At 32.5% G+C, this 19,542-nt stretch overlaps 2 protein-coding genes across 3 annotated transcripts in view; one reads left to right on the forward strand and one right to left on the reverse strand.

The window, feature by feature from the left end:
• The window catches only part of LOC133190463 (calcium-dependent protein kinase C-like), a 55,143-nt gene extending 38,728 nt beyond the window's left edge, over window positions 1-16,415 (reverse strand). The window contains exons 1-3 of one of the 2 annotated variants that reach the window (XM_061326118.1): window positions 16,211-16,415; window positions 16,026-16,057; window positions 9,550-9,632 (exon numbers count right to left, since the gene is read on the reverse strand). In XM_061326118.1, the coding sequence (XP_061182102.1) occupies window positions 9,550-9,632; window positions 16,026-16,057; window positions 16,211-16,362 (267 nt within the window). In that variant the 5' untranslated portion in view covers window positions 16,363-16,415. The remainder of the gene's footprint in view (window positions 1-9,549; window positions 9,633-16,025; window positions 16,058-16,210) is intronic. The other variant, XM_061326117.1, reaches the window with a different exon arrangement.
• LOC133190462 (spindle assembly abnormal protein 6 homolog) overlaps window positions 1-19,542 on the forward strand; it is a 281,161-nt gene that overhangs the window by 64,252 nt on the left and 197,367 nt on the right. The gene's annotated exons all lie outside the window — the stretch shown is intronic.

Below are 19,542 nucleotides of genomic sequence, written 5' to 3' on the forward strand. Positions count from 1 at the left end.
ACTTCTAGAACAGCACTCAATTTTCTATATCATTCAATCTCATTGATTCTAACAGTCATGTTTCAATTAGGGGAAAAACATAAAATAGCTTCATTTTTTGCTAAATGAAGAAAATAGGATTTCATTTCCCCAATTTTATTGAGTTATACCACCAGGGTATTAATATTTAACAATCCAGAGTAATTTATTGATACAGGAATAGGCTATTGAGTGTTGGCAGGTAACACAGGGGAATTAGATTTCCAACTTATTTGGTGTTAAACAGAAACATGAGAGAAAAAAAAAAATTAAAAAAAACTATGGCTTATAAATGCCATCATCAATGCAGGCATACTGTTCAATTCTTTGCGTCTGTTAAATGAAAATAGCACCTAGGCAGAAACAGTGAGATCAAATTCAAATATTGTAATGGTATTCATGTAAATCCATGTAAATTTGAAAAAAGGTTTTTACTATGAATGAGTGACTAGATAATTGTGTTAGTAAATGGATCCTCTGCTCAATTACAGCATACTGTGTTTTGAAGTGCATCAAAGCTACTGCTCACAGAGAACATGTGAATTCCTTGCTTATGTAGTGTACAATAAACCTTATTCAAAACCACAACCTGCAACTATACGTGAACTCATTCAACTATTATTATAATCTATCACTTCAGCACTTATATGTTGCTCTAGATTACACCATCATTTTTTTTTTATTTTTGGTCACAATCTTTGCTTTATTCTGTGCTGCTCTAGTTACTCTGTTCCAGTTGGTATCAATTATATAGCTGACAGTGCTCCCTCAGGAATGCCATGTATTGTATAGAAAAAATAACTATGTCTCAGCAGTATGCAGACATCCTATTTAGCAAAAGAGGTCGTACACATCATTCTAGGTAAGATAATTGAAAACACTTAATGATATGATATTGATAATCAGATGATCAGCTTATGACACACTATTATTTCCAATCTTGTTTGCAAATAACCCATTTTCATGCTACAGTTTACCCTACCCTCAGGATATGCCTAGCCCTTATTTTAAAGAAAAAAAGTGAAAAATATGATACCATCAAGTATTTTGCCAAATGACAAGATACTTTAATCCAATAATGCATGTCTATGCAGAGCGACACAAAAATCAATCAAGGCCTCAAAATATACCCTTTCATCACACATAGATGCTAGAATTAGTAATTCTGTAAATGACAGTGACGGAAGTCATTTACAATATATGGTTATCACACAGAATCATGTCATTCTTTATCCAGTTACATGGCTTAATTTAATTTAGACTTCTAACTATGCAACTGAATTGGTACAATTTCTAGCTGTCCCTAACCTGTGTCTTTTTATATGGCAATAAGAAAAAAATGAAACACTGTTATCAATTTTTCCTAATCATCATAAGTCTAGGACAGCAATGATTTATATGAAATGATGAGAGATTTCATCACACAAATGTACTATCAAAAACCTTTACAGTCAAACTGGGTTAAAATGGACCTTTTTCCCTTGGAACAACCAAAATCTTTGTTTTTTGAATCTATAACTTGATAATTCCAACATTGATACAGCATGCCCTATATTCTATATTCATATGCACAAATTTAAAATAACTTTGTACATTATGCAACATAATGAAATTTTCATGTGCTTTCTTGATGCCCGTTTTGTTTATGCCAACAGTTATGACAGAGAGCAAATATCAAAAACTGCAAAATGAAGCTCCTTCAGCAAAATCAGAATTTAAATATTTATTTGATAAGAAAGGCAAATATCACATTACAAAAGCCATGCATATTATTGACAATATCTTGATATATTGCCCTCATTTACGGACATAAGTGCCTGCCCACAAACATCAATATCAATATCAAAACCAATAGGTTTGATGAAATAGATCAAAAGTAACATCTAATATAATACCAACATTTAGTTCCAACCATATATGCTTTAGTGTGACCAACAAAGGACTATTAGGCTACATCATGGTATTTTGTGTCTAACCTTCAAGGCCAACCTGATTTCTGATCATAGCTGTAACACATGTACATAAATTATACATTATATCTACTGGTAGAAGTTTACTGTAAAAAAAAATTTGAAATATGTGATTTAAAACAAAATGTCAAGGTCATAATTAAAGATATACAGGCAAGATCTGAAAAAAAAAAATATCAGTTTTTACCGACTTTTTTTTTTTGATAGATGTGAAGCAGCTGTCTTTCCTTATATGTAATACTTAAGAGTGGATGTTTCCTAAACAAATGAAAGTCAGACTGACACATGACCCATCACACATCCTAATCAATCTACTATCCAAGGATGACATTTATGAAGCCTGCATCTGTTTCACTGTTTCACTAGCATATTAAAGAGAACACACTGCAATCACAACCCCACCCTTTACTGAAAACAAAGTTCTACAATTTCAAAGAGACAATGATGACTAATTATGACTGCTGTATCATACTTTTGAATGTTTGTGGCACAAGTATATGACCATACACAATTGCATTATTCCTTCATATTAGCTTTCAATCTCCATACCTATGTACATCTATTGTTTTATCAACTGAGAGGTAAAAGTGAAGCCATGTAGTATTATAAATGTCAAGAGATAATATTCTACCACAAAATGAATGTTTAACAGTCAGGCAAGCTAAAGATGGAGATGATGAGCAGACGACACTTAACATGCAAATGCTGGGAGGACTAAGCCTTTCTAAACTGGTGATAATACCCCATCAATCATAAGATAGAGCATTATGAACTGTGACTGGCATCAATGATTAGCCATATTCCACTGTCTCTTGAAACCTGTTATGCTGATTCTGAGTTACAACTTTGATTCTGGCCTGTCAGTCTGCCATTTCTTGGATTTTCAGCCTCTCGTCCTATCATATAAGTGAATGTGTGTCCATCATTTGACCATTATAGACTTCCTACATCATTTCTAATATCATTTTATGCTACTCCATTAGCCAGCAGTAAATATAAACTCAGGCTTGAAGCTACTGTCAAGAACTTTTTAGTACATGAATTCCTTTTGGCCTTAATATTTTAACAGATATATTATTTTCACAGTGTGAAAATAACAACTGGAATGATTAATAGCTCAATATTTACATCTATTACATTCAAGTTATGCCAAGTGTCTTAAGAATTCATTATAAATCTGTTCACTTATATAATAATTAGCTTTCAAGATATTGATTTTCCAACAGAAATCTAATTTATAATCTAAAGGCAAAAAATTTCAGCATACCTTGTAATGGATCTGAACTTGACAATTTTATAAAGAACACTAGTCTTTTATCCCAGTGAAAGTTATCTTTCTTATAAAAGGGTTAATGAACCTTAGAACAGAGGAAAATTTGACAAATCTGGCACATATTCCCATGCATCATCAAAATGCAAGGTACCATAAGCAATTGCAAAACAGGTTGTTTTGCATATCATTATATAGTAAAACATGCTTATAGCAAAGTGCCAACAATTTTGATTACTAGTTATAAATGTAATTTGTTATATCTGGAAAGTTCATAAGGCAAAAATAAATAAATAGTGTGTTTCCTATTCCAACCTGAGAAAAAATAGGGTAAGGTATGTAGGGAAAACATTTTATTTTATTTTAATATTTTATTGGCAAGCACACTACCAATTTTCCCCTGGGAAATCACTGTCAAAACATTTCTGATCAATGTGCATAGGATATGCATTTTCTGAAACACGGAAGTGATAGAGATTAGGATTTCTAATAGTGAAACTGGAATAGCTAACTCCTGGAAAGATATCTGCGGACAAATTTTCTAGGGTCGGCTCATATATTTAGGGTCGGTCAGGGAACCGGAAACACACAATTTATTTATCTAGGCCTAATACATTTTTACTCTACTGGTAATGAAAATCACTTCACTGTAAGCATGAATACATTATAACTGTGTTTGCTTTAACACCTTTTACTGTATGACTTTACTGCATTCAGAAACTGCAAATAGTTAAAAGAAATTTGATATAAGATAATGTCTGTGAAGTCCTGGTATGCATAACATATTTATCCACAAAATCTTGTTTTGAAATAAAATCCGCTAAGTACAGCATCACACAAAGGGAGCAAATGTAACCAGCAGTTTGTAAATTACCTTACTATTTTTGTGCTTATCGTAAAACAGGTTGTAAAAGGTCTGTTCTTCTATTGCAGAGAAGGCAATTAACAATTCCTTGTGGATGAGAAATGGCTCTCAAGTGTACTTGACAAGAAAAGAGACATCAGAGCTGCTTTAACAGAAAAAGAAGACACACCACATCTAATCGCCCACTAGTAAACACACCCCAGGCTCTTAAAACATTTACATCAGGCCAAATAAGCAGGCATATAGGGCCTACACACCTTATTTATCAAAAAAAAAAAAGGGAAAGCAAGTTTTATTTGTATACAATGTTAACTGGTGATTATATAGATTGTTACGGAGCATTACCGGGCTTTCTTTGCATGATCAATTAAGCCATGCATACTCCAACCCTGACTTGGCACCGTGAGGCAATTTAACACCGATTTTTGTTCATTTACAACCAATATGTTATGGAATTTGATGACTTGTCTCCAGTCTCCAATTGTCAAATGAGGAATCAATACTCTGTGGGTAAAAAAAAATGTATCTTGTCTCTTTTCATCCTAACATAAAAGCATGATATTTATCAAACCCCCACAGAGAAATATCATAGTGAAGAGTGCCAAATACCAAATTTTACTCCTGACACTCACACATTAGTATAACCTATTTGAATATGATAGGAAAAAAAAAATAAAAGCGATAAAAAAAATCTGTGATCATCGATTTCAGATGCATTTGCATACAATGTTCAGACGTTAATCCCTTATGTGATTTGTAAACATTTCTGATAACAATTATGGTAAATGAGCACTTGTTTTTTTCTATGTACCATGGTATATTGTAGACTTGTACTTAGAATGGTCTTTGATGTTTTAACAAACATGTTTAGATTCTGATGCTTTGGAGTAAAAGTTGTATTGATTTATTCTGTAACTGATTCAATTGATGCGGTATCAGCAGAAATCTCAAATACATATGCCTCTGATCAGAACAATTACATGATTGCCCCTGTCGATAACAGTCTTTTATGGTACAAGCATTATCCTTTAATGTTCATGCATGGGTCCCCTTCATTTCTATTAAACAGATTGTTCTGATTTGATTAGGGTGATAACTACATACCATTTTAAATATGGCCATCTATTCTGTGTACAAGAATCCAAGGTCATTTGAAAAACTTTGATCTTTGACCTAATGATTGAGATTTGGATTTTGACCTTGAAGATTTTAAAAAAATTATCCAGATTATTTATACACATTTTTCAGGAATAATTTTATTCAATAACAGAAGCTTTACCAGTTTTTAACATGATTCATCAGTACCTGATCACGATTTAACGAAACAAACGGCCATTAAAAATCATTTGAACATTGCTTTGACACAAATTTGTCAACCCGAGAGTCCAATTGCATTCACTGCGCAGGTGCAAAGCCCACGTTTTACATTTGAATTAAATCTTAACAGGAGGAAAAAAATCTCCCCAAGGAGAGAGTTGCTCCAGCATGAGCATGCTCAGATAGCGGAACACTGTTTTCTGATACACAGGCAGGAAAACGTAAATTTCCCTGGATAATAATTTTTGCTATTGATTCCACCGGCTGAGACAATAGCTTGATTCACTAATCTATTCAACTCAGGGTTCTTTACAGTTGACTATACACAGATATTCTTTTTTTAATCCAACCATCAGCATATTGTTCACTTGGTGTATAGATTCTTCCAGTACAATGTTCTATGCTCAACAGCATATACCATAAATATTTTCCATAATGGCCTCCAAATCTGATTGCTTTTCCTTTATCAATCAAAACTACTGAAAATTGCCTTGACAATCAATATTAAATATCAAATATCATTTCCATGATAATGATGTTCATTGTTTTTTAACAGTATCCTCTCCCATGTCCTTCAAAGGATGTGCTTAATTACTTGAAAATACATCACTTTCCTTTGGGAATCGATGTCAGAGCGTCTAGTCTCTAAATTCTGACCATACACACAGAAAATCAGTGATACCTAACAATTGAATTGTCACTATCTCCGGAATTTGTGGTGACTACAATAAATTACTGTGCCAGCAAGTATGTAATCTTCACAAATAGTGTTTCTATATTACTGCTTATAAATCATTATTTGTTCTTGAAATGAGGAAATCTTAAGTGTAGCCTAGCTGCTTCTCTGAGTTTCTGCATAGTTTTTCCTCCACTGTTAGACTGAGTCAGTAAGTTTTTAACATTGTGTAGATTCAGCCATATTCTATGGTACATTTAGTAAAATTGCAACTTGAAATCCAAGTGAGTATAACATCCTTGTTATTTATATCAACATAGTAAAGTACTTCATAAAAACTTCCTCAAGTGACAAAAAATGTGATATATAGAGAGATTCAAATGATCTACCATTCTTAACATTTTATATCAACGTTTTTATTACTCAAAATGGAAAGTATACCGGAATAAATTTTCTGCCAAAAATAACCTTGAAACAAGTACAAAATATGACCCATATTACACGTTCATGCCAAGAAATGACATTTTATGCAGATTTCATGTTAATTAGCTGTTTTAATTTGACAGGAAGAAAATTTCCCCCTCAGGTTATATATATGGATCATTAAAACCTAAATACGTTGACAAAGCAGTATTTCTGAATTTCATGTACAATAGAGACATAAAGTAAAACCAAAGTAAAATCAAATAATTTCAAAGGGATTTAAAATAACAATAAATAGTGGCTAAAATTTGGAATATTTAATATGTTCTTTCTTTCCCTCTTTTATTTATTTATTTATTTATTTTTGAAAGGGGGTGGAAGTCATTCTGAACTATATATAGCTTGAGTTTTGTTCCATAAGCTTCATCTACAAAGGGTGGAATAATTCACAGACCAGGTCAGTCAAATTTGAAACTCTATTCAACCTGTGCAGCACAAAGTTTAAGTCATCACTATGTTTGCAGATTTCTATCTCATTTTTCTGGATTTTTCATCATTTCAACAGATCCCTGCTTCCTGTAGATACAAATCTGTTACACTACTCTACTGTTCAACCTGTTTAAATAGTCTAGCAGTGCATTTGCTTGCTGCATGATTGTAATGCCACTGCACAAGAAACTTAGAGGTCAACCCCCAACCCCCCCCCCCCAACCCCCCCCCCAAAAAAAATCACTTATATTTGTGTGTATACAGTCTTTACTCAATAGTAGAACCAGAAACACCAATATTTGTTACTGCACCTATTGCAGTTGATCTTAGTTTTCTGTACTATTGAAAAATCTAGAAGCCATTCTGAATTGTGGGTCATCTTGGATAATTAAGCCAATAACCTCTACCAGTGGAAATGAAATGGTGACACATAGGTCTAGAATAAATGAGAAAAAAGATAAATACTCTTCAGAAAAAAAGACTCAATTTTCCTAAACATATGTCAATTTACCCTTCCAGAGTCCTATAATTTCTTGGAATACAAGACATGAATGATTTTGTTTCCTGTCATGATCATTTATGATCTGTAACAGAAATGTTAAAAGAAAGGCTGGATTGACTGAAACTTTGAAAACATGACTATACTGATAATACTGTAATTGAGACAGATGCTATTTAGTGGAACACCCAGACTTTTAGACATCAAAGAAACCAAATCTGGTGGGAAGGAAAATGTTACCAATATAATCCTATCTATGCATGCAGTTCTAACAACCATGTCAACTGCGAGTTTCTACTTCTTTTTTCCCAGCTAATATACAGTAAAATAAAGACATAGTAATTTTTTAAGGCATATTGTTTTGAAGCATTAAATGATCATTATTCCCTTGCTTGGTTACCACTGATGCTTCTAGAATCAGATTTATAAAAAAAGAATTCTGTTAGGCTAACCATTATTTTTTTTATCTTTTACTAGTACATTTTGTATCATAATTATACACATAAATTTCAACTCCGAGTACCCAAAAGAATTGCCTTCCTAATAACATCATTACCAGAATGAAGCAAAATCACCAACAGTGAATCTAACCAATTACCCAAGGGTCGAACAAATTCAAATAACAAGTGACAAAAAGGAGATTGCTTCTGGGAGAAGAAAACTGGAGCACTGTGTAAACTTTAAAAATACATTTTTTAACATGTACTGTGAAATCACTAATTTTGAGGGGGTTTAATTAACCTTGTTTTCAAGGTATGAAGAAATCCATGAATTCATGTCCATCACAAATGTAAAATTTAATATATATATATACTCATCAATTGTTCATCCACAAAGTAAAATCCCCACGAACCCAATGACTATTTTTTCCTTAAACCACAGAAATTTGACCCCACGAAAATTTGTGATTTTTCAGAACACATTGTCAACATTCACAGAATAAATCAGAAACAAAGGTACACAAAGTATATAACGTTCTTTCTTGGCCATATTTTTTTAGTGCAATGGTCAATAATTTATTCCTACTGGGGCTAGAAAACTTCCTGGTTTACTTGTAATAATCTATTCGGAGATCTGCTGTTTTACTGTTCTCTGGACAAAAAAAAAAAATCTGTTGTGCAGAAATCGTAATGATGGGTATTGTCATCGTTGACTGAAGATGCACATCTTGATAACATGCTTTCAGCACAACAACTCAGTCTATGTATCCTGATGATAACTAGAGCTGGAGAAACAAAGGCCAATTATCAAACAATATGTACTACAAAGATCATACATAAAAATACGATGATATACCATATTCCTCCTACAAAATCTCAAGCATATAGAAGAGTATACATTAAGAATTACAGATAAAACAGAAGAGAAGTTATTCTGATAGTAAGTCAACTGATCAAGCAATGTATCAGTAAATGTATTGTATGAATTATGCAATAATACAGGGACTTCAAACAGTTAAGAGAAGCTTCTATGAGGGCAAAGGCACTTAACAGGGCAAATATGATAGCTCTATTCAGACAAAGCACTATAAATGTATTAAAAGCTGAACTCCTATCTTTGATCAAATATGGGTATGATGGTTTATTTCTGCTGGCAAGATCAAAAGCCATTTATTTAGCATACAACTGGATTAAATTCAAAATGACAAAAAAATTCTAATACTGGATCAACCAAGCTTCTTTAAATTAAGTTCATCCACAATAATTTTCCATCCCATCACTACATCTCTGAGATATAAGCCAATTTCTCTTCAACAGACACAAACACATAAGTGTAAAAATATATATGTACAGTTGAACTTCGGTATCTCGAACATTGATATCTCAGATACCATGGGTATGTCAAGAAGTTTGGAAGTCCCAACCCCTTATTCTTTAAGTATTTTTATACCCTTGATATCTCGAATCCTTGGGTATCTCGGAGTTTTTTCTCAATCCCATTGAGTTCAAGATAATGAGGTTTGACTGTATATGTTGAATGTAAATATTTAGCTTTGTTAATGCAGTGCAACATTATACTTACATCAGAGTCGGGTCCTTTGTCTGCTCCTGGACAGGAAAAGGAGACAAATTCATGACATCTTTTGTGTACCACAAAACTGCAAACTGGAAAAGAGACCAAGGTTATGTCATTCAGATCAAATCTAACAACTCTTGAGCACGAAAATTCTTTTCATCTGACAATAGAAAGAAAAAAATTAAATGGTTTGAAGTACCATTGACAGTTTTTGGAATAGATATTGTCTTCTTACTACTTCACTTGAATTTCTTTATGGTCTTTTGTAGACTATATGTTTTGTTTGTTTTTTGTCTAAGGTAAGCTTTAATGCAGGAATAAGACAATATGTCAGCTGAGGAGGGTGACCTGTGATTTTATGGTTGTGTCTTGTACAAGCACTATGCCTGCATAATATAAAATGTCTGACGTTGACAAACAAATGCTACAAAAATTAAGCAATATATACGTTTAAAATCAAGTTCTCCTTCCTATCAAGTAATCTTGGTGGTTTTCACTATAAGACATACTTAAACATTAAAAAGTAATCTAATATGATGAATTTTCCACAACAAACAAAATCTTCACCATCTCAGCAATAGTCTACAATTTACAGTGGATTAAATTTGATAGCAATGGCTGGAAACTTGACACATTGAAAAAAAAATCTGCTGGAAAAACATCTTTGTAAAACTCAGCTGTAATTTGAATATGCTCTTATCAAAATAAATATTACAACTATATATATATCTAAAACAAATCTATATCAACCTTGCTTACTTGCAGGGTGATAAGTGTAAACTACTACTATATTGAAGTAATCTTTCAGTTTTTTTTTTTTTAATTAAAAAAGTCAAATTCTATGTTGCAAAAACTTATGATTAGATTTTTCACTTAACACTAGGATGCTTAAGAGAATGTGATCAAAGAATTATGATCAAAATCAACACTTTGCACCAAACAAGACATCTTTAAGAGGTGCACCGGAAAAAAAAACAAAACAAGTGAGGGAAGAACAATTTCAATACAAACTGCTAAGAAAGGCAACCCATCTAACCAAATTCTCCAGTGCATTCAATGAAAAACGGATCTTGATCTATTACCAAAATTGGAGAACTATTTCTTTGCAGACACAGATGAAAGATCCAAAGAAAAGAAAAATGATCTTTGAAATCAATGCTAGCTAATCAAATCTGCTTGCACTGGATGTTACAGTCTTTAGTTTTGAAGTAGATCTTCTACACTCTTCATGTATGCCATTACTGCAATTGCTTTTTTTTTTAATTTTCCAGTTTATTTGGAATGTACAAAAAATCATACATAGAAACATCGCCATGTAATTCATTCCACATTTTAAGGTCAGCTTCATGAATCCTTCTTCCCTAAAGCATACTTTCCAAATTGGTTGGTCAAACCTTAAAACATTTTTTGAAAACCTTCTTTTCAAATTAATACAACAACCATAAGTCTCTGATGAAACTGTAGCTCTACTGCTTTGTACTTTTTACAAAAGAAGAGAAAGGTAGCACTTGGACTTGAAACTATGACAACAGCATTATTAAAATACAATAATGATCCTTGGTTTAGTCTTTTTGTGTGGCAAGTTTGTGGAATGTTACTAGAATTTGCATCTGGGTCGTTATTTTAATAATATTTTTTTTTAACAGGAACATGTAGATGAATTGGCAAGACATTTAAAATAAAGAAAATTATATATAAAAAAAACTAATTTTCAAAAAAAAGAAAGAAAATCATTAAAGGGGGGGGGGGGGGGGGGGGGAGTTGCATCATAGAATCATAGTCTTGTCCACTAGTACCTGTGATCTTTTCATAGTGTATATGGTCTGCATTGAGAACATTATAAGCAATCCCAGTGATCTTCACTTTTCTATTTGAAAAACTATCAATTCTATAATCAGTTTAACACAAAAGGACGTCTAACCTACCAAGTACCGAGTAAATGAGTGGTCCAATTGTGTAAAATGTATCAGGGATGGGCTCCTAACTTTTCAAATTTTATGAGCTCAAAATGTGATCAACGAGCACACATCATATGCATAAAAAATTCCTTAATTTTTAAATTGATTTTTTATTCAAAGTCATCAATGTGTTCGCAGTATTTGAAGTTTCAACAGGTTTTCTCTTTTCTAAAAACTTTGATCCAATAATATGTTCTCTATGGTATAACAAGGGGGGGGGGGATATATATGACATACAACCTGTGACAAAGTTTGATTCCGATCTACTATCATGTGCATTTGACACGATAATTCCATCTATAACTACCAGTATTCTGGATGGAATGTCTGACAACCATAGCGGATTGTTACAATATTTTCATATGAACAATCTCAAAGTATCATCAAAGTAATTTGTATTTCAACCGCTCCAATAAATTGCCATGTTTGGTCTAAGTCATGCACATGTTTGACAAATCTGCTTTGCATGCAACACAAATAATCTATGTTAGCAGAGCGTTTTATTAAAACTGAAAGTACATACAAAAAAATGAAATGTGATTATGTGTTGAAAAAAAAATTGTTTGCCATGTGGGCGATCAGATTTATAATATCTAATCGCCCACAGTAAATTTTACTTGCATTTGCGAGTGGGCGAGTGGTTATCCACAACCCTGTGTATGTGACTGAGATCAACTGGTCAAATGGATAAAATGTGCGTAAACTTCTATTTCAGTCTTTCAAATACATGTAAATATTCTAAACACTTTTTAAGAAATTGTCTTATTTGTCAATTGTAAACACCAAGTCATTGTGTAAAAGAACATTTCCAAGCATGACACAATAGCTATTTTTATCACTGACTGGTTGTAATAGGCAAGTCGCAGTCATAAGAGGTGCTATTAAAATTTTAATTAGTTTAATATTTAGAATAATGTAATTTTTCGAAATTATCAGTTTGTCAAAAACTGCAGTAGTTGATCATGACACGTGAATATTATTAAAAACTAATACTATAAATAAATGTGAATTTTTTAATGAAGCAACAGTTATCTCATTAAAATTAGCAGGTTATAAGAAGTATATGTGCAATTAGGTAAGGGCTAGTGGTTTTATTGTCAGGGCTAATACAAATTATAGGAAGTAGCCCCACTGGTCTAGTACTCATAAAAGTTAATGTCAAACCCTGATAATCTGAACATTACAAAGTTATGATCTGAATATATGTCAGAGTCTCCTATCTCCTTCTCCTGTTCCAGATGATCTTGGTACAAAGTAGTGGAAAGTTGTACACAGATAAAAGATATTAAATTTCAATAATAGCCAGTCTCCGAGTACTTTGAAAGTCAAATGTAATTCTCTAAAATATGCCCATCTATGAGCATAAAGCAATAAGCCATGTCTTCTTTTTTCCTCTATTCTCAGTGGTTAATCCAGGATTCTTGAAAAAAAAAGGGGGGCAACAGGCTTGAGACCAGGGGTCTGTGGGCTGCCTTAATAAGGCCCCGAGTATGTCCAGGCCAAAAAAGGATTTATTCATCTTTTAAAACTTTTGTGTCACAAAACTTCCCCCATTTCCAAATCTAGCTATGATCACATCAATGTTAAAAGAGTAATGTTTAAAATGCACAATATAGTCAATATTCCTCTTAACACTGTAGGCTAAATTATCATACTGTTACAAAGGGAAGAAATTGTTGATGATGTTTCAAATATCAGCATGCCACAAATATCATTTTCAGTGTCATCATATATTATTCATATTACATGATTATTTTAAGCAAATGAAATGCTGCAATATTAGAGCTTTTTTTCTCATAGTAGAGAGAGCACATACAATTACATTTTTTCACTTCTCTATTAGATTCTTGTGTGGTAGTTTCTAAGTACCAAGTGGGAAGGTTGTATATCATTATAGTAATTACTGATAGAGCCAAAGGAGAAAGGTTTATGCCAGCTTTTTGTTTATACAGATAATTCACTTGCCTGTATTAATGGCAAATTGCTAAAACAAATCACACTTCTTCTTACAAAATGACATTCTTACCAAAAAAAAAAAAGTATACATCTTCTTTAGTGGTGCAAATTTATAGTGCACACCCTATTACATATTCAGCAAAGATAAAAATGCTTTGAAATAATGATTAATGTTAATAAAAACTGGGATAAACTTTAAAAAATCAAGGACATTAGCTGAACTAATTTTCAAATGAGGAAATGCACACAAAATCTGTGTTATCACCAAGAACGCCCTCATTGGTCACACAGTACAGCTACATCAAAGGAAACTGCACAGACAACATAATTTTACTGAAAAACACACCAACCAGATAAAACAGAGAGACAAGATAATAACACAGATTTTCAAGCCCGCACAATTACAGTGTTATCAAGATTTACTGGGTTTCAGAAATGGGGATGTTGACACTTAAAAACTACACAGGGAGATTTGTTCTGGGGTTTTGTTTTTCTTCCTTCCTGAATAAAGGCATATCAGTAGCACTTTATATCATTCTTCTATTAATATGAAAACCCTGTATGTTCAGAAATTTTTTTCATCACTCAGTTTTTCAACAGAAATATACACCATTCAAAATAATATATAGAAAGGCCCTTTTGAACCTGAGAATTACTTGTGATTCTTCCCCATAAAGTTGTAGATAATGCAAGTGTATATAACATTGTTTACCAACATTTAGCCTCGTAAACTCTCTGAACTCTGGTGGGAAATTCCAGACATCTAGACTATGGGGGTATCATTACGCTGTCATTCTTTTACGCAAGTCTAGTAATACATACTTATGGACTGACGTAAGGTAATAATTGGACACTACAACTCCATGTTGACATCCCTCTTTTTGTCCCCAAGCATAAATGTTATTACCTTCTAATTACCGAGGCTTTGTCACTCTTGCCTAGTTTATTAATTAATAATTAACATGTAGATGTGTATTATATTTCTACCATGCCATGATATTTACTAATGATTGTTTCTTTTCACCTGTGCAACTGAGTAATAACAGCTTTTTATTACTTATTGTTCAGCAAAACGGGAGTCTTTCCCTTATAGCCAAATAAATGACGCACCTGATCAAAAGAGTAGATTTACCACAATTGGTTTTTTTTTTATCTTGTCTCAAACACGTCCAGACAATGAAATGTAAGTGAGAAAATAAAAGTACTTCAAAAACATGTATGAGAAATAGACTCTCCTTGCACAGATGTTCAGTTCAATGATGAAAAGTGATGCAATAAATTCTTCAAGTCTAGATGGTTTGTTACACACCTTAATACAGAATAACCTTTTAAAAGTTTATACATGTATATATAAATACATATATTTTCGTTGAAACTTAAAGAATTAAAGCAAAATCAACAACATTACAACTGATTTAAAATTAATTCTATACAATGTGTATCTGTTTATGCTTGGTCTCTTAAACTTCAGTAAGAGCTATAAAATCTCCATTCATTCGCAAATTAATTCTGCTTTAAAAAAGGTTTCAAAATCAACGCATTCTTAATTTCATGATAATTTAGGACATCCGGGAAAACTTTTAATAAAACATACTTAATTGGTTCTCATTTGTCAATATATGTACATAATGTTTGCATCTATGTCACAGAAATGTGAATATGAATTACATTAAAAATATTCTTCTTTAGGTCACTGTCATGATAATTCATCACAATAAATTTCATATGCCACACACAATAGAATTTACCTACACACATTGCAAAGAGGCCCTATTCTCATTTCTCAGAATGATAAAAATACCTCAGATAGAGTAACAAAATTGAAATGACTGAATAAATCTCTACTTTAGGAATCCTGATTTAGCTTTTTCCTGATTTGATTGCTTTGCAGCATACAATAACTAAAAATAATATCTTACAATAACATCTGTGTCATTACAACAACTAAAAATAATATCTCACAATAACATCTGTGGCACTTAATTGAATTCATATTATTTGTCAGATAAATGGATATTGAATCCCTGAATGCTAAAGCTGGTTTTAAAATGACAGCTGGGTTTCTATATCTATACAATTAACTAGTAAATTGTCATTGAATTTTCAGTTTGTATCCTTGTTATGGTTTTGATTGTCCCATTTAAAATGTCTCTGATTGCAAACCTGATAACCTGAATTCCAGGAACTATGTGGGTGTGTGAGAATGCAAATAATTTGCAAGTGCATCAATATAATATATATCAACTCTCTGCAATGTTCTTTGTATTCTCTAATCTTATGTAAATGGGCCCCAATTTGCACCATCTCAGACACAGCTACTAACAGACTTGAAGAGTTATGTCCCTTGAAAACACACTTTCAGGAAAACTTGAGCAGTTGTAAATTGTTTTCTAGAATGATTACTAATTTCTATTCCCAAAGAATAAAATATGTTAGCTTTTAGACATGATGAATTCCTGGAATAAATATTTTCAGGGTTTTCTCAAAATTTATCCCTGAGAGAAACAATTACACTTTTTCCTCAGCTTCTTTAACGTTAAATATAAAAAAAAAATCTCGGAAACTTACCTTGGCACTGAAAACCTTGCTTCCCAAAGCCCCTAAAATAAAGAACAGATTCTGATCAACTCTTGAAGGATCAAAACATTGGATATTTCTAAAAATAGCAGTTGTCATCTATAGTAATATTGTATACTCCCGCAAAACTAATAGCATCGAATTTACGAGCATGGGTGCCAAACAAAATCACGTACCAAATGAAATCCTTGCAGTGACTACAGAATGTTGGCTGCTTAAAAAATCTAGGAACAAATTTGTGGTTTTTCACTTCGTGCACATTTTTCTGCCTTAAAGCTCCACGCCTGTGCACACCTTTCGATACTCCGTCTTCCCCGTTATCAGCCATTTTGACTGAGCGTTCCACTACTTGTGTGTCAGATTGCTTGATGCGGGGCCGCGCACGACATTGAACAAATGTTATTTCTTTTATGCATGAGCGCGTTTCCAAAAAAGGAAGCGTAATACAGAAAGAAGTATTGTCACATTTACAACGTAAAGATTTTTATTATATGAAATAAACTGATGAAACTATTATTAACATTCACACTTTTGGTGCTTGTATGAAGCGCGGATCTATGACTTTTTTAAGGGGGGGGGGGGGGGGTAAATATGTTTTGCAATTTTCTTTGATTCTTTGTGCATACTTTCTGTTTACTATGGATATGACGGCTAATTTAATTGCATAATTAGTTTCAAATACCTGAAGATGAAAAAAAAATATCACCGACATCGGAATTGAGTTGTTAATATTTAGACAGCAAATGCTGTCATGAAATTAAAAGCTGATTAAACAAAATTAAGATACAGAGTAAATCATATAAATTGATTATTTTTAATGTTTAACTTTTATAGATTTGATAGTATTATTATACCGAGTATCTGTTCCCAGTACTAGCAGTAGTATACTTTTGTCTATCTTTCTTAATCAGAAAAGCCAATAATCATGATAATGTATAATGGTATAATGTTATAATGCAATAATGAATAATGAAGTAATATTGTTATTATTTTTACCATAACTATTATTATTATAATTATCATCATCATCTTGCTGCCAGTTTTAAGGTTTGAATACATATTTCATGATGACCTTTCTTGAGGGCCTACAAATTACTAAACTATATGCGAAATGAACGTAAAATTTGCATACATTTTTATATTCAGCAGAAAAATAAAAATCTTCTACAGAAAAGAATTATTATTATTTATTTATTTATTCATTTATTTATCTGAACAAAAATAACAGCGTTAAAAATAACTTCAACGTAGCTTAAGAATTTGACATTCGTTGGCGCGCTTCATAGGCGGATCCAGGAACCTATGAGATAGGGAGGACCATCACAAAAAAGGGGGAGCACGTGATCTCGTTCAGTGAGTGTGTTTGTGTGTGGGGGGGGTCATCTGCACAAAGTGTAGGGTTCGGACCCGAACCCCCATACCACCCTTTTCTAGATCCGCCCTCGCGTATACCGTATACGCATGATGTGTAGCTACATGATGCCATATTGCAATTTTTGAATTTACCGGGTGGTGGTAAATACAAAAATTAGAATATGACATATTGTAATTTTTGTATTTTTGCAATTTTTGTATTTACTACCAGCCAGTGAATTCAAAAATTACAAGTTACCGGGAGGTAGTAAATACAAGAATTACGTTATGTCATATTGTAATTTTTGCATTTAATTCAAAAATTACAATGTGAAATTTTTTTTCTTCATTTGTTTTTGTTTTTTTTTTTTTATCTTTTTTTATTACATTGCCTTCCTTTGAGCTAGCAAAAGAATGAGGTGGTTTTCAATACACCGACGTCTTCAATTAATTCTGTCATATATCAATTATCTGGTAGAACTTCATATATAGTTTCAGTATGTAGAAACCGAATAGTTGCAGTTTTCACAGCCCTGTTGTGCCTATATACTGACTCAAGGGGGTGGGAGGGGGCGGTGTCGAATGTAGCATACACCTCCGGGAAAGATCTCCGGTTCACAGACCATCCTCACAACGTCAGGGGTTCTTGTTGACTCGGAAACCCTGACGTTGTGAGGATGTTCGCAGACTTACCGCAGATTTTCCAATGGTCACAACGAATTTTAATTTATATCATGAGGACGCCTGAATTTCATTCCATGCATCCAGACATCATATTTTACATGCATACATGGTATATAATATACCGAAATATACTGGTATTAGTACTTTGATTGGGAAAAAAATATTCTCTGTTGATGTTCCACCTACGTCATGGACAAAAATTTTAACTGAGCTTGTACCAGCACTACATGGCAAAGCCCGACTATTTTTTTTTTTTTATTTGAAAAAAATGATTTTTGACAAATTGTAGCCTTTAAGAACTTTAAGATTGCAGACTAAAATTGCTGAAACATTCCTTTTGGATGTGGTTTGAAGCCTTTTTAAGAAAATTCACTATATTTTCATATCTTGAATGTCTTCTTGAATGTTGAATACTATTGGCCGAGAAGGCAATTGAATTAACATGTTTAATTGTTGTGACCCGCGGAGCTTTTTATTTTTCCAGTTATATAAAGTTAACAACGATTTTCAAAGTTAAATTAAAACGATTATGCTCTGAACAAATGAAAATTTACGAAACAAGAGTCTCTCGGGCATTAAACAGCCACCTTAAAATCATATATTATGTCTTTCTATGAAGTTTTGATGTTAATATCACCGTGAGGAGTTATCATATACAGTATGCGACAGAGGATTATCGTGTACAAGTAACTCTGACATGCCCAAATTACTGTGTAATTTTCAAGCTTGAGTCTGTAATCCATATTCAGGAACATAGGCAGCACAGTGTTTGGAGCATATTAATCAAATTGTATGGTAGATATGGTGGTCTATCAATGTGTCGTGTTGTTTCCAGTGCGTCCATATTGTGATCTCTCAAATCAATATAGATGTAACCTAATGGCGTCAAGAAAATATCAACTGCAGACATTTTTCCTTCACATTCTATATATATATATATATATATATATATATATATATATATATATATATATATATATATATATATATATATATATATATATATATATATATGTTGACTTGTCAAGATCAAATAGGTTTTAAAGTATATTACGCTTAACCAAATTATTCAAGTTATCATAACGATCATTTTCAAGAACCAGAGATATAGCATTTTTTTATGCTTGATAAATCAAGTTCTTGAAAAGATTTTTGAATTTCCCTAATCCTATGTTTTTTTTTAATTATCTCCCTTTAGAAGGGAAGATGATGAGGTTTGAAAAGTTAACGACGAGATCAACAACGACAGACAACGCACGAATTTCGACCAGGAATCCAAATGTTAATTTACTTCTTACAAAAAAAAAAGTTTTCTGTACAATTCATACGGACAATATCATGCATATATCGGTATTTTAAATCAGTTTTCATTCTCGGTTACAAAAAGTAGTTAATTTTCATTGGTGTATTATGTATTTAATCAATTTGATATCAAGACTTTACCACGTTAATGCCAGAATATCTGGGTTTA

The sequence above is a fragment of the Saccostrea echinata genome, unplaced genomic scaffold (genome assembly GCF_033153115.1).
Source record: "Saccostrea echinata isolate AGI-Se365-2 ecotype Australia unplaced genomic scaffold, CSIRO_AGI_Sech_v1 ptg000022l, whole genome shotgun sequence".
Lineage (NCBI taxonomy): Eukaryota > Metazoa > Mollusca > Bivalvia > Ostreida > Ostreidae > Saccostrea > Saccostrea echinata.